General features: G+C 41.8%; 1 protein-coding gene across 2 annotated transcripts in view; it reads left to right on the top strand.

The window, feature by feature from the left end:
* The window catches only part of CAMKK1 (calcium/calmodulin dependent protein kinase kinase 1), a 261,847-nt gene that overhangs the window by 215,379 nt on the left and 30,562 nt on the right, over positions 1-15,906 (top strand). For both annotated transcript variants that reach the window (XM_056556398.1, XM_056556397.1), the window contains exon 15: positions 3,065-3,165. In XM_056556398.1, coding sequence (XP_056412373.1) covers positions 3,065-3,165 — 101 coding nt within the window. The remainder of the gene's footprint in view (positions 1-3,064; positions 3,166-15,906) is intronic.

The raw sequence follows: 15,906 nt of genomic DNA, 5'->3' as shown, positions 1-15,906 counted from the left end.
AGTACTTACACCACACACCACTGCTTTTACATAGGTGACTTCTTTTTTTGGAGGAAATTCTGCCTTGAAAAGTATGAGAGTGTTCTCCTCATCTTTCTGAAGAAGAGTGAATTTGCATAACTTTTTATTTTTTTAACCTATGGAGCATTGCCTGACAAGTCTCTTTATCACTGACCTCTCCCTCAACACATACCTTGAAAATGTCCCTAACCCCCATGCATCCCTTATCAGTGATGAATGGACAAAGAACTATGCTCTTTATGTGTTGCCATGCCCCCTGCCCACCTATGCCCTACATAGCGGGAAAAAGGGACCACTTCAATCTGGCCTCCATCACAGCGTAAAAGTGCAGAATAACAGAATATACATTGTGGTCTAATCGGAGATGTTGGAGGTTGTTTCTTCTCTGTGATTAGGTTGTAATGTTAACATCTAGATCAGTGGTACCAGACAATACTGGCCAATTCTCATCCTCAAATATATAGAACAATGGTGTTATGACTTGTTTCCTGTTATATTCCTTGAGCTAAAGGTATAATAGATCCATTGGTTGCCTTCCATTTTGACTATATTATATGAAGTTAAAACTTTAAACCCTAGGAATCATCTAAAAAGCACAGTACAGAAGTAGTCAAAACAAGTCCGATCTAGGAGATTAAAATGGTATTCCGGCTCCAGAAAGTTAAACAGATTTGTAAATTACTTCTATTATAAAATCTTAATATTATCAGTACTTATCAGCTGCTGAAGTTGAGTTTTTCTTTTCTGTCTGATCACTGTGCTCTCTGTTGACACCTCTGTTTGTCTCAGGAACTGTCCAGAGAAGGAGCAAGTCCCCATAGCAAACCTCTCCTACTCTGGACAGTTCCTGAGACAAACAGAGGTGTCAGCAGAGAGCCCAGTTGTAAGACAGAAAAGAACATCTCAACTTTAGCAGCTGATAAGTACTGGAAGGATTAAAGTGTACCCGTCAGATCCAACAAAACAAATATTTTTTTTATATATCACTCAGTACCTAATCCTGACCATGTACATCTAATTTTTTTGTGTCTAGCACCTTTATTTTTTTTTTTATTACACTTTTAATGTAGCTCACTAGTCTGAATTCTTCTCAAAGGGAGGGGTGTGTGGCCTCACTGTGCAGGTCTCCGCCCCCTCCCTCAGTATGCTGTCTGCTCACATCTCCCCTAGCATTATCAAAACTACAACTCCCAGCTTGTCCTCACTGATTTTTCCTCCAGCTATGAGCCCTGCACTCACAGCTGTCAATCAAGCAAGTGTGTCCATGACATTGGTGATGATGCGTGGACACAGCAGGACTAGTATTTGTCCAAGCAGGCAGGGGGGGGGGGGGGCAGTTGTTTCACTTTTTCAGTATGAAATACTGATAATTTTCTAATGAACGCAATTGCAAAACCTATTGGTATTGCATGCTTTACAACATATCAAAAACTTTTGTATCTGACAGTGCCCATTTAAGATATATTAATAGAAGTAATTTACAAATCTGTTTAACTTTCTTGAGCCAGTTGATAGGAAAAAGAGTTTTTCACCGGAATACCCCTTTAAGACATGTGAGATGTAAAATCTACTTGCATAACATTCATTGTATAGTTAGTAGTCATCAAATTGCAAAGGAGGAATGTTCCCTTGTCATAGATGCTTAATAGAGTCCTTGGTTTCCATGGGAATATGCAAAATTTTGTCTATTTTATTCCCATCTGAAGAGCAATCTCAAAATGCAGTAGGCAGTCAAGCTTTACAAAAGTGATATATTTTAATCATGTTGAAGAGTTTCCCCATAGGTTATACCAGTACTGGCACGGTCAAGTATGCAAATTTAATTAAACCATTTCTTTTCTGTGTATAAGATTGATGACCTATATTTCATTTTCTTACGTTATATTATTTCTGGTGAGTTAGATGTATTCTTCTTGAATTAAACAACCCGACCAGATATTCTTTGAAATTTAGAAGATGTGTATAGTGATATTTAAGAAAGTATTTATAAAAGATTTACAGTAATCCGGTGACAGTATTAAAGACTTCCTTGTCTTTCACCTAATAATCTATCATAGTTTATGTCCACATTAAAGCACCACATCAAAGTTATTATATAGCTTTGCGACATTGCATCTAATGATTGTCAAGGTGATCACATTGCGATCCCCAGTCTCATGTGACCATGACATGTCAAAAAACTGTTGGATTTTTGGTGGCCAGTTTCAGGGGACAGCATTGACCCAAGTGTAAGTTGCCGGTGAACTGCATTCAACCTCTCGGTAATTCAGTAATATTTTTACTGCTATCACACATATACAGCATTTTAGGTTCAAAACTTGTCTGAGACTTGTTTTCAAATAACCAAACTCCCCATGTAGCCCTAGTCGACACAGCAATAAAACAATAAATAGCTGCATCCTCAAAGCGTTAAATGCTATTAAATGCTGTAATGCATAAACCAATATGATTTTAGTTCATGAGATACTAAGTTACTGAAATAAGTATGATGTCCTTTGTATATTTGTTTCTTGTATCTACACAGTTCACACTTAATTTGGAGTTCCCCAGTATGCAGTCATACATACAAATGGAAAAGCATGTTTCCTCAAAGAGTTATTAATAAATACTGAGATTTATAAAAGCCAATGGCTTTGTTCAAGATCAACTTTGTGCACAGAAAATAACTTATTCACTTGTACACAAATGGAGAAAAACTATTAGATATGGCTATAGATTGTAGGATCATTTTCATTAGAGGGGTTGTCTCTCCGGCTGTTGCAGAGGAAATGTAGTATTATTTGCCAGATATTCATATAATTGTCTATCCATGTAATAAAAGGACTGCTAGAGTCTTAGAGTCTGCTGAAGCAAGGGATGGGACACGTGGACAAAGATTTTTTTATTATGAAACAATCCCTTTAGGCTCACATTCACCAATCTATTGTTTGACATATATTTCTTGCATTGCACTTTCTACCTTGGTAATTGCGAAGTTAGCCAGTTGTGAAACGTAATGTATAATAGTTGTTTTTCTGTTTACATTTTTTGTTTTCTTTTTAAGATTCTAGTAAAAGCAATGTTGCGAAAGCGCTCATTTGGAAACCCATTTGAATGTGCCAGGAGAGAAGAAAGGTCCATGTCTGCTCCAGGAAACCTTTTAATGTAAGTGAACCATGGTGTCAATATGTTGGCGGCACGATAGGCCTCACGTTTGCTATTTATTGTGTTAGCACTCTCTGGGACAGTAAATTTTATTAGTATGGTTAGTAGATGGGTAATAATCTAGTTTCAAGGGTCTCTGTCTTTTCTGTGGAGAGATACGCTGTGTTGTCTGTAATTTATCGGGGAGGGTCATATACAACATTTTTTGCTTAATATTAATAGAGAGAGCTGTCAAAACAATAGCTTACATACAAATGCTTTGAGTTCCTACATATAGAATTACCCCTTCCTCTTTGTACATCACAAGTTCTATAAATTGTTGTAATATAAGAAAATGACTAAATACTTATGTTTGTGTTGTTACTTTTATTTTAAGGAATCCCTCATACTTTGGTTACTAAAGAATTTGATCCAATAAGAGTGACATAATACCTTATCTCAACTCGCCTTACACAAAGCACTGTTTTAAAGGGGCATTCTGGGATTTTTGGTTCCCTTTGAATGTAAGATAGGGTCAACAAAGTTAGTCTAGTTACAGATATACTTCACTTACCTATGTTTAGTGGCTGGTATCAAATTTCTCTGGCTTACTTTTTCCCCAGAAGTTCATTTTCTGCAGCTTTCTGTGTGACACAAGACAATATATCACATGTCAGGTGCTGAAAGGGGGCTTGGCTGCTTTGTCTGTTGTGTGTGAAGCCAGCCCCCTGATGGCATTACTGGCGCACATGTGTGTGCTTTCGTCATCACAGAGATCCACAGCTTGTGTGTAAGGTTGTGCTTTTCTGCAGTGGGTGGGGTGACCGATGTGTGGAAGGGAAATAAGTCACCTTCCACCTTCAAACAAAGGATCCTGGTGACTGTAGTCTGTAGCCTCAGAAACAGGAAGTAGCCAGTTCCCAAAAACAAGCCAGCTGTGTTATGGGGGACACCGGACACGGCCATTTACCACCAACACAATCACAGATCCTTGGTAAACATGTCCATTACTGTATGGCACTTAATTACTAAAGTCCCCTTATGTTGAATAAGCCCTTTAAGTTACATCTTTCTATTGGTTTAAGCACATTTTAAATTAATTTAAAAAAAGCATCTAACTCATTAGAATTAGTTTAAGGTTGGATAAGGTTATCCCCTATCCAATCTATCATACAGCACCCACCTGTAAGTACTGCCGGAAACCCTGGAGGTTCTCAGTCTTTTGCCTCCCAACCATGGGGACGGATTATCGTGACATCACGACTCCACCCCCGTGTTATGTCATGCCCTGCCCCCACAATGCAAGTCTATGGGAGGGAGCGTGACAGCTGGGGACCCCCACGATCAGACATCTTATCCCCTATCCTTTGGATAGGGTATAAGATGTCTTGGGGCTGGAGTACCCATTTAAATGCATCTTACATAACACAATGTAACTTTTGTTATATTCAGTGCTTTCGCAAAGTCTTCAGACGCTTTCACTTTTTTTCATATTTTTGCGACTTAGTAAAATTCTGTACTCCATACCACATAATGACAAAGTGAAAACAGAATGTAGTTCTTTGCCAATTTATTAAAAAGAAAAACCTAAAATTTTGCATCTACACCCTTTACTCAGTATTTATTTGAAGCACCTTTGGCAGCGATTACAGCCTCCAGTCTTGGGTGTCATGTCACAAGATTTTCCCACGTGGATCTAGTGATTTGTTGCCATTCCTATCTGCAGACCTTTCAAGCTCTGTAAAATTGAATGGGGACAGCCAGTTAACAGACATTTTCAGATATTTCTAAAATTATAACTTAGTTTTAAAGGGTTACTCCGGTGGAAAAAAAAATTATTTTTATTTTTTTAAATCAACTGGGGCCAGAAAGTTAAACATATTTGTAAATTACTTCTATAAAAAAAAATCTTAATCCTTCTTCTTCTTTTTAGCTGCTGAATACTACAGAGGAAATTATTTTCTTTTTGGAACACAGAGCTCTCTGCTGACATCATGACCACAGTGCTCTCTGCTGACATCTCTGTCCTATTTAAGAACTGTCCAGAGTAGGAGAAAATCCCCATAGCAAACATATGCTGCTCTGGACAGTTCCTAAAATGGACAGAGATGTCAGCAGAGAGCACTGTGGTCATGATGTCAGCAGACCACATTTTGTGTTCCAAAAAAAAAAAAAGAATTTCCTCTGTAGTATTCAGCAGCTAATAAGTACTAGAAGGATTAAGATTTAATAAAAGTAATTTACAAATCTGTTTAACTTTCTGGCACCAGTTGATTTAGGAAAAAAAATCCACCAGAGTACCCCTTTAATTTTCTTATTTTGGGGTATTCTGCAGATTGATGGGGGGGAAACAGAGTATAGCAAAATGTGAAAAAGGTAAATAGGTCTGAAAACTTTCTAAATACTTTGCATAGTTCAAGCTTGTTCACTGTTGCCCAGATATTTAACGTGTACCGCCAGTTATAATGTTTACTATGTTAATTTACTATGTTTGTGAAGTGATTTTCACCACTCATAAGCTGATTTCCTACAGACCGGTCTTGGGCTACATCTGTCATCTCCTGGTTTCATTCTGAGCGGAATCCAATTGCAGTACAATCCCATTGATCTATATGGTTTTCTGCTTCTCGGTGCACACCATGGAGTTTTGTAGCGGAACTTACAATGCAACTGGATTCCGGCCAAAGAATGAACATGAATCAGCCTGGAAAAGCCTATTAGTCAATTCTGCTAGGAAATTCGGCGAGGAAATTCTTTGCTTAATTTCTTTATTGTGCATGGGCCCATACTCTAGTAAAGTGATGTCTTTATAGGGGTACTCCGGTGAAAAACTTATTTATTTATTTATTTTTTCTTTTTTTTTTTTTTTTATATCAACTGGTACCATAAAGTTAAACAGATTTGTAAATTACTTCTATTAAAAAATCTTAATCCTTCCTGTACTTATTAGCTGCTGATGACTACAGTGGAAATTCTTTTCCGTTTGAAACACAGAACTATCTGCTGACATTACGAGCACAGTGCTCTCTGCTGACATCTCTGTCCATTTTAAGAACTGTCCAGAGTAAAAGGAAATCCCCATAGCAAACATATGCTGTACTGGACAGTTCCTAAAATGGACAGAGATGTCAGCAGAGAGCACTGTGTTTCAAACTGTAAAGAATTTCCACTGTAGTATTCAGCAGCTAATAAGTACAGGAAGGATTAAGATTTTTTAATAGAAGTAATTTACAAATCTGTTTAACTTTCTGGCACCAGTTGATTAAAAAAAAAAAAAAAAGTTTTCACCGGAGTACCCCTTTAAAGAGGAAGACCCTGGTAAGGCTACACATTCAAATCTTTTATGGAACTGTCTAGCAAAATCAGTGGAGCTCACAGCCTGGAACAAAAGCCCTTTAAAAACAGGTTAGATGGTTAGGACATAATAAAATAACCATAGCCTTAAATAGAATAGGCAATTGCTGCTTTTTGCATTGCTCTAGGGCAGTGATCTTCAACCTGCGGACCTCCAGATGTTGCAAAACTACAACTCCCAGCATGCTGGGAGTTGTAGTTTTGCAACATCTGGAGGTCCGCAAGTTGGAGACCACTGCTCTAGGGAAACAACAGTTGGTCCATAAATTACTAAAGCGTGTGTGTGTGTGTGTGTGTGTGTGTATATATATATATATATATATATATATATATATATATATATATATATATATATATATAATATGTGTGTGTGTATGTGTGTGTGTGTGTGTGTGTATATAATTGTAACCCTCATTTTGCATTAAATATGTTCCTACATTTTCATATTTTGAAAAGTTGGACCATAAGGGGAATATTTGGAGAGAAGCCACATTAAGATAATATGTACTTATTTACATGTATGTACAATATGTACAATATGTACATTCACCATCTGTTATCACAAAGCAGCTGCCAGCCAATGTTTACTTGAACTTTTGGTTTCTGAAAGTGAAGTATTTTTATTTATTTATTTATTGATGTTTGTTTATTTGTTTTTATGTTGACAAGCACTAAAATGTTGCCTATTCTTTTCCTTTTTTCGGTATTAATCTGTTTTGCATTTGCCTTCCACCTGCAATAATTAGTCTCCAGTCATACACGGCAGTCATTGACTCGGCAGAATATATTAATTTCCCGACACCAGGGGTGTAGGCGGCTTGCTCATTAAATGTCAATTCATTTTTCATTAGAATTTCAGAGTCAAGACAGGGCTCTCAGCTGTGAAGAGTTAATAATGATGTCCAGAGCATTTACTGTCTCATATAAATTTTCTGTAAACATAGTCAGGGGTGTAATTTCCTTCTCTCTTTCTCTTCTCTGCAATGGAATGCAATATACCCCACCTGGCACAGGAACCTAAACAACCCTTAATTCCTGTTTAGAAACACAGAATGTGTCGGCAGATAAGAACCATTGGGCCCATCTAGTCTGCCCAATAATCTGAATCCTATCAATAGTCCCTGGCCCTATCTTATATGAAGGATAGCCTTATGCTTATCCCATGCATGTTTAAACTCCTTCACTGTATTTGTAGCGACCACTTCTGCAGGAAGGCTATTCCATGCATCCACTACTCTCTCAGTAAAGTAATATTTCCTGATATTACTGCTTAAAACTATGTCCTCTTGTGGTAGTTTTTCTTCTGTTATATATGCCCTCCTCCTTTACCGTGTTGATTCCCTTTATATATTTAAAAGTTTCTATCATATTACCCCTGTCTAATTTTTCTTCCAAGCTATACATGTTAAGGTCCTTTAACCTTTCCTGGTAAGTTTTATCCTGCAATCCATGTACTAGTTTAGTAGCTCTTCTCTGAACTCTCTCCAAAGTATCTATCCTTCTGGGGATACGGTCTCCAGTACTGCGCACAATACTCCAAGTAAGGTGTCACCAGTGCTCTATAAAGTGGCATGGGCACTTCCCAAAAAGCCCACTAGAGGAAATAAAAAATAATAATTTTACAATAAAAAATTGAAACTAAAAAATAAAGCTGTGCTAACTATTCTGCCGATGGTGTCACTGTGAACATACATTACATTACTTATCCTGTACTGAGTCTGTGTTGCATCCAGTATTATACTTCAGAGCTGTACTCACTATTCTGCTGGTGAGGTCACTGTGTACATAAAGTATGCTACTTTACTTATCCTGTACTGGTCCTGCCTTACATCCGGTATTTTACTTCAGAGCTGTACTCACTATTTTGCTGGTAAAGTCACTTTGTACATCAGGGCTTGACAGATCTCTTATGAATCTATAAGCCAGCCAAAGTTAGGAGCCAGTCAGGCAACATTACATAATATGATCAGTCATTCGTGTCACCACATCTCTCCCTGTGTCACAGCCATTCGTGTCCCCTCCTCTCTCCCTGTGTCACAGTTATTCTTGTCCACTCAAAAGATTTGTTGGTTCTGTTTGTTTCTAGGGAAGCTGGATGACAACCAACATGGCTGTCACAATGTATGTCATTTAGCTTTTTCAGATTTCTAAATGACAGATCAGTTTGTCTGCCATTTAGAAGTCTTGGAAAGCTGAATTACATACATGGTGACAGCTATGTTGGTTGTTATTCGGATTTCCCAGACTCGTGAATAGCAGGTCATCTTCACTGCCATTAAGAAGTCTGGGAAAGCTCTGCCTGGGTGTACCTACCGGCGTGCCCCATGAGGGATGATCCTGATTGAAACAAACAACAAAAAACGTGGTCTCAAATGGCTGGAGGTGCTCAACCCCAAATGCGGTTGTGCATTTATACTGGGGGAGCAGATCCTGCCCTTGTAGTCCGTTGCTAAGGGCGATCCCCAGCATAAAAATGCATACAATGGAGGATGCCTGCAGCGGACTACAAGTGCCACAATAGAAACGGTGTGGATGTGTAACAATTAGAATATCCTGATTGGCCTGCGGTGGAATGTGAGCTTCATTAGCAGAGGAACGGGCAGCTGTGACAACTGTACAAAACGGGCTGACAAGATCGTAGGCACCAGTGCCAAATTATTAGTCGCCATGGCCTGGCACCTAGTATTCCTAGTGTTCATATATTACATTACTTATCCTGTACTGATCCTAAATGACATCCTGTATTATACTCCAGAGCTGTGATCACACTGTGTACATGGGTTGTAAGAGGAACAGGGGGCCTATGGAGAGGATATAGAGTAAAGAAAAGCAAGAGAGTCTGAAAAAACCACTACCGTATATACTCAAGTATAAGCCGACCCGAATATAAGCAGAGGCCTCTAATTTCACCCCAAAAACCTGGGAAACACTTATTGACTCAAGTATTAGCCTAGGGTGGAAAATACATCATCTCCCCCCTGTCATCTATCATCACACCCCCCCCTCCGTCACCATTCCGACCCCCTCTGTCATCATCCTGACCCCCTGTTATCATCCAGACCCCCATTATCCCCCCCCTGTCATCATCCAGACACCCCTCATCCCCCCTGTCATCATCTAAACCTTCATCATCATACATACCCCCCTCTCTTGTTCTCTCTGTTTTTAATTACAAACATGTTGCAAATGTGGAAATCCTATCGCCCGACGCCCGGGACAAGTAGTTTCGGGCGCCGGGCAGGTGAATTTTTCATAGATTTAGCCCTGTATCGGGCAAGCAGGGACAGACCGACATCCCCCTTATTTTTCTTTAATGCCGGTGTGAGACGCAGGAGCCTATGCAAGTCTGCACCTCACACCGGTGCTCAGGGTGTATGGAGGGATTTCAGTAGCCGGGGGCCGCTGCTCAGAGCCCTCCACGTGCGGTTTAATAATCAAACCCATGGCTCTGCCCTTGCTCCTCCCCGCTCTGCCCTCGCTCCTCCCCGCTGTAGCTTCAGCAAACTTGCTCCTCCCCGCTCTAGCTTCGGCACATCGGCAAACTTCTGAGAGCGAAGGGGAGGGGCGGTCTGATTTTTTCACAGGTTTGAATTTTTCACCTCACACCGGTGTGAGGCGAAAAAAATCAAACCCATGAAGAATTCGGACAGCGAGCAGGGAGGAGCGAGGGCAGAGCCCGAGGTCGCACGTCTGCAGGAGATAATTAAGCCACGCCCCTCAACCCCCCCCCCCCCCCCCCGGAGGATGGAGAGCGCCGCTCTGCATAATACAAGAAGACAGGGGGAGAATGAGGACGTAGACAGTTCCTCCCCTCCCCCCCGTACACAGCTCCTCCCCTCCCCTCCCCTGCTCTGTCTACACAGGACCTCACTTATTACGGGAAGGTTTCAAGTTTTCACGGGGGAAAACACAGAGCGGGGAGAGGACGTGTGTGTGAGGAGACATACTGCACGGGCTGGGGATTTCACCTCACACAGGCTCAGGTGAGGAGGCCGAACATGCAGACGGCAGGAAGGGTGGCTGTATATGTATGTAATGTATGATTAGGGGGGTGTATCAGCGGCCAATGTATGTATGATGTGTGCATATGTATGGTGTATGTGTCATGTGTATATATGATGTGGGTATGGTGTCTGTGGATGTGTGTATGTAATGTATGATGTGAGGGGGGCAGCGGCAGGTGTATGTATGATGTGTGCATATGTATGTATGGGGTATATGTATGGTGTGAGTGTATGTGTATATATGATGTGTGTATGGTGTATGTATGATGTGTGCATATGTATGGGTATATATATGATGTGTATGGTGTATGTGTGATGTGTGTATGTAATGTATGATGTGAGGGGGGCAGCGGCAGGTGTATGTATGATGTGTGCATATGTATGTATGGGGTATATGTATGGTGTGAGTGTATGAGTATATATGATGTTTGTATGGTGTATGTGTTTATGGTGTATGTATGATGTGTGCATATGTATGGGTATATATATGAAGTGTATGGTGTATGTGTGATGTGTGTATGTAATGTATGATGTGGGGTGGGCAGTGGCAGATTTATGTATGATATGTGCATATATATGGTGTATATTTATGGTGTGAGTGTATGTGTGTGTATGTATGTAATGTATGATGTGGGGGGGGCAGCAGCGGGTCTATGTATGTAATGTATGATATAGGGGGCAGTGGCCGGTGTATGTATGATATGTGTATGCATGTATGTTATGTACAGGGGCGGACTGACAAGTGCTGCTGCCAGTTGTGCACCCCCAGAATCCCACCCCTTCATACTCACCCGCCAACCATGATCCCCACGGATGCACGCAAACACGCCCGAACCAAAACTGCAACTCCCAGCATGTTGCACCATAACCTTTACTGTACTACTATACAGTGCAACATACTGCAACACCCACACAACCATAGGCTGTATCAGGGCATGTTGGGAGTTATAGTTATCTAGTAACTAAATGCAATGTAATGACACATAAATTAGAGTAAATAAAATGCACCACACAAACTGGAGAAGCAGAACCCCCCCCCCCCCCCCCAGTAACACAGCGTTGCTCAGTGGTTTCCAATCAAAAGACTCCATATATAAGTCCCTATGAAGACTGAAAAATAGTGATTCAAATATTTTAAGAAGTGTATGTATGTGAATTAGCCCCTTTCCTAATAAAAGTTCCGATAATATCACGGCACATAAGATTACCCTCATACATCCGTGTATATGGAAAAATTTTAGTTATAGGGATCAGATTGGGGGGGCTTGCCTCGGGTGTAAAAGGATCTAGCTACAGCTCTCCCGCCGCTAATAATCTGGCATGCTGCGATCACTGCTGCCGCTATTAAACCATTAGATCTCCACTGTCTAAGTTGACAGCAGTGTCTAAAGGGATCTTATATCCATCCCTGGTGGTCTAGTGGGGGGGATCGTACTATTTTGGTTGAAATTATTTTATCTACCAGGACAAGTGGATTTTCTTGAGGGACAAGTAGATTGTGTTCCGCTTTAATCCCTTGGACAAGTATTTTATTTTTTTTTATTTCCACACCCCTGTGATGTATGTGACATTGTTTTCAAATGTTGCACAGCTTACAACAAATGTCTCAAGTATTAATGACTGTTATAAAATAGGCACAAGCTCTGTCCTATCTGTGCCCCACTTTTGTATGACAATATTGTGTGATGATAGATTTGTTGCAGCAGCTGACTATTGTACCACACTTTGCACATATCCCTATTAAAGGACAGAAATAAAAAAGTGACCTGAAAGCATTGTAAATGACTTTAAAAGTCATATTTCATAACCAGGATTTCAGTATTTACAGCTACAACGCATTGCTAAGTCTGCCCAAACTATTGGGGGGGGGGGGGGGAGGTGAAATCACCATTCTATAAAAAGGTATGTAACCAGTCCCCTCAGCTATCTAAACATGCCTGTATCTCACTTTTAAAAGCGTTACTGTCATTAGAAACAACTTTTTTCCATTTAATGCTTCCTTAAAAACTAAGCATTTTAGGAACATTACTTTAAAAAATTTTTATTGCTAAAGATGTGAAAAATAGGTTTAAAAAATGGCCACTAGGGGTCTCTACTGCAAACGAAAAAATTCAGTAAATTCAGCCTTTAAAAAAAATTAAAAAATTTAAAAAAAAGGACCAAAATCTCTGCGGGGAGGGGGAGGGAGGTGTGGTTACCTTCATTTGATTTTGCAGAGAAGATCCAGACAACTTGCAGCCTGTTCAGGAGAAGCTTCATATGCAGTTACAAGCAATACAAGATGCTGAACTATTATTTATTTATAAAATGGTATCTCTTTGGTCATATAGGTTCCACATGGCTGCTTTAGGATTATAAAAAGCATGCACTTTGGTTACAAAGCTGTGAAAATGTAAAAATCTTTTTTGGCAGCTGTGAAAATGTAAAAAGTTTTTTGGCAGGTTTTTCTTCTGTCTTTGCACCATATAGTTTCACATGACTGCATTAGTTCTATTCTTTGAGAGGAATTCAGAAAGACTGTGGAAAAGAGAGGTGGTATCTGGGAACTATAAAAGCAAGTACACTAAGTGATTGTTTGAGCTGGTGATTGTGTGTCTGTATACAAGTGTGTGACGTATACAAGTGAGTGTAAGAATAAAAGTGAGAGGGACTTAAAATTAACTCCTTAACGGCGAAGGACGTATGTATATTTACGTCCTGCGCCGACTCCCGCGATATGTCGCGGGGTCATGCGGTGACCCCGTGTCATATCGAGGCGGTCCCGGTGGCCATCAACGGCCGGGACCCGTGGCTAATACAGGACATCACCGATCGCGGTGATGCCCTGTATTAACCCTTCAGATGCAGCGATCAAAGCTGACTGCCGCGTCTGAAGCAAAAGGGAAACTATCCCGGCTGCTTAGTCGGGCTGTTCGGGACAGCCGTGAAATCGCGGCGTCCTGAACAGCTTACAGGACACCGGGAGGGACCTTACCTGCCTCCTCGGTGTCCGATCGGCGAATGACTGCTCCGTGCCTGAGACCCAAGCAGGAGCAGTCAAGCGCCGATAACACTGATCACAGGCGTGTTAATACATGCCAGTGATCTGTGTAAAAGATCAGTGTATGTAATGTTATAGGTCCCTATGGGGGCTATAACATTGCAAAAAAAGTTTTTAAAAAAGTGTTCATAAAGATCATTTAACCCCTTCCCTAATAAAAATTTGAATCACCCCGCTTTTCCCATAAAAAAAATAAAACAGTGTAAATAAAAATAAATATATGTGGTATCGCCGCGTGCGTAAATGTCCGAACTATAAAAATATATTGTTAATTACCGTATTTATCGGCGTATAACACGCACTTTTTAGGCTAAAATTTTTTGCCTAAAGTCTGTGTGCGTTTTATACGCCGATACACCCCCAGGAAAGGCAGGGGGAGAGAGGCCGTCGCTGCCCGCTTCTCTCCCCCTGCCTTTCCTGGGGTCTAGAGCGCTGCTGTCGGCCCTTCTCACCCCCTGGTTATCGGCGCCGCTGCCCGTTCTCTCCCCCTGACTATCGGTGCCGGCGCCGATAGCCAGGGGGAGAGAAGCGGCGCCGACAGCCAGGGGGAGAGAAAGGGCAGCGGCACCCATTGCCGGCGCCGCTGCCCCGTTGCCTCCCCCCATCCCCGGTGGCATAATTACCTTGGTCGGGTCCGCGCTGCTCCAGGCCTCCGTCGTGCGTCCCCGGCGTTGTTGCTATGCGCTGAACGGCGCGGCGCGTGACGTCAGTGCGCCGCGCCGTGCATAGCAACGACGCAGGGGACGCACGCCGGAGGCCTGGAGCAGCACGGACCCGACTCAGGTAATTATGTCACCGGGGATGGGGGGAGGCAACGGGGCAGCGGCGCCGGCAATGGGTGCCGCTGCCCCTTCTCTCCCCCTGGCTGTCGGCGCCGCTTCTCTCCCCCTGGCTATCGGCGCCGGCACCGATAGTCAGGGGGACAGAACGGGCAGCGGCGCCGATAACCAGGGGGTGAGAAGGGCCGACAGCAGCGCTCTAGACCCCAGGAAAGGCAGGGGGAGAGAAGCGGGCAGCGACGGCCTCTCTCCCCCTGCCTTTCCTGGGGGTATATCGGGGTATACACGCGCACACACGCACCCTCATTTTTTTACCCAAATATCCTTGGTAAAATGAGGGTGCGTGTTATAGGCCGGTGCGTGGTATACCCCGATAAATACGGTAAACCGCACGGTCAATGGCGTACACGTAAAAAAAATTCCTAAGTCTAAAAAAGCTAATTTTTGGTCACTTTTTATACCATTAAAAAATTAATAAAAAGTTATCAAAAGAAAAATGATACCGATAAAAAATTCAGACTTCACGGCGCAAGTATAGGGGTCAGAAGAGGACATTTTTAAACGTATACATTTTCCTGCATGAAGTTATGATTTTTTCCAGAAGTGCGACAAAATGAAACCTATATAAGTAGGGTACCATTTTAACCATATGGACCTACAGAATAATAAGGTGTCATTTTTACCTAAATATGCACTGCATAGAAACAGAAGCCCCCAAACGTTACAAAATGGCATTTTTTTCTTCGATTTTGTCGCACAATGATTTTTTTTCCGTTTCGCCGTGGATTTTTGGGTAAAATGACTAATGTCACTGCAAAGTAGAATTGGTGACGCAAAAATATAAGCCATAATATGGATTTTTAGGTGGGAAATTGAAAGGGTTATGATTTTTAAAAGGTAAGGTGGAAAAAACAAAAGTGCAAAAACTGAAAAACCCTGCGTCCTTAAGGGGTTAAGGGACTTTAAATTCAGGGAGTTTAATTGAAATATTTGGTTTTTTTTACTGTTAATTTTTGCAATCCCCAAATCTAGTATGGCCTCCATGTTGGAAAAGGCAGTCCAGTGTGCATCTTGCACAATGTATGCAATCCTTGAACAGCAGTTTGAGGGTGCATATTGTTGTGTGAGATGTAAGCCCAGATCCTGGATCTAGAGGAGCAACTGGCAACACGCATTGGAGACTCATTGACAACTTCAACTCACTGAGCAAGTACTCTCTGGGGTAGAGGTGGGGGAGGATAGTGGGATGGAGGTGCAGGACAGTAAGGCAGATAGCTGGGTAACAGTTAGAAAACGGGGTAGAGGGAAAGGTGTCAGGGAGGCCAGTCATGACCTCAAAAAGTTTGCCCGGTTGGCAGATGAGGGGGGTGCCGTTTCAGAGCTAGCAGTACTGCAGCAGGACTCTGTCTCTGACTGCCAGGGGGTTGTCTGCTCCAGTAAGGAGAGAGGGAGGAGTGCAGGGCATGCCAGACAGGTACTGGTAGTGGGGGACTTAATTATTAGGGGGACAGACAGGGCGATCTATCACAAAGACCGTGATTGCCGAACAGTGTGTTGTCTTCCTGGCACTAAAGTTTGGCACATC

The sequence above is a fragment of the Hyla sarda genome, chromosome 2 (assembly GCF_029499605.1).
Source record: "Hyla sarda isolate aHylSar1 chromosome 2, aHylSar1.hap1, whole genome shotgun sequence".
Lineage (NCBI taxonomy): Eukaryota > Metazoa > Chordata > Amphibia > Anura > Hylidae > Hyla > Hyla sarda.
Note: the sequence above shows the minus strand (reverse complement) of the source record. Positions and strands in the feature narration are given on the sequence as shown.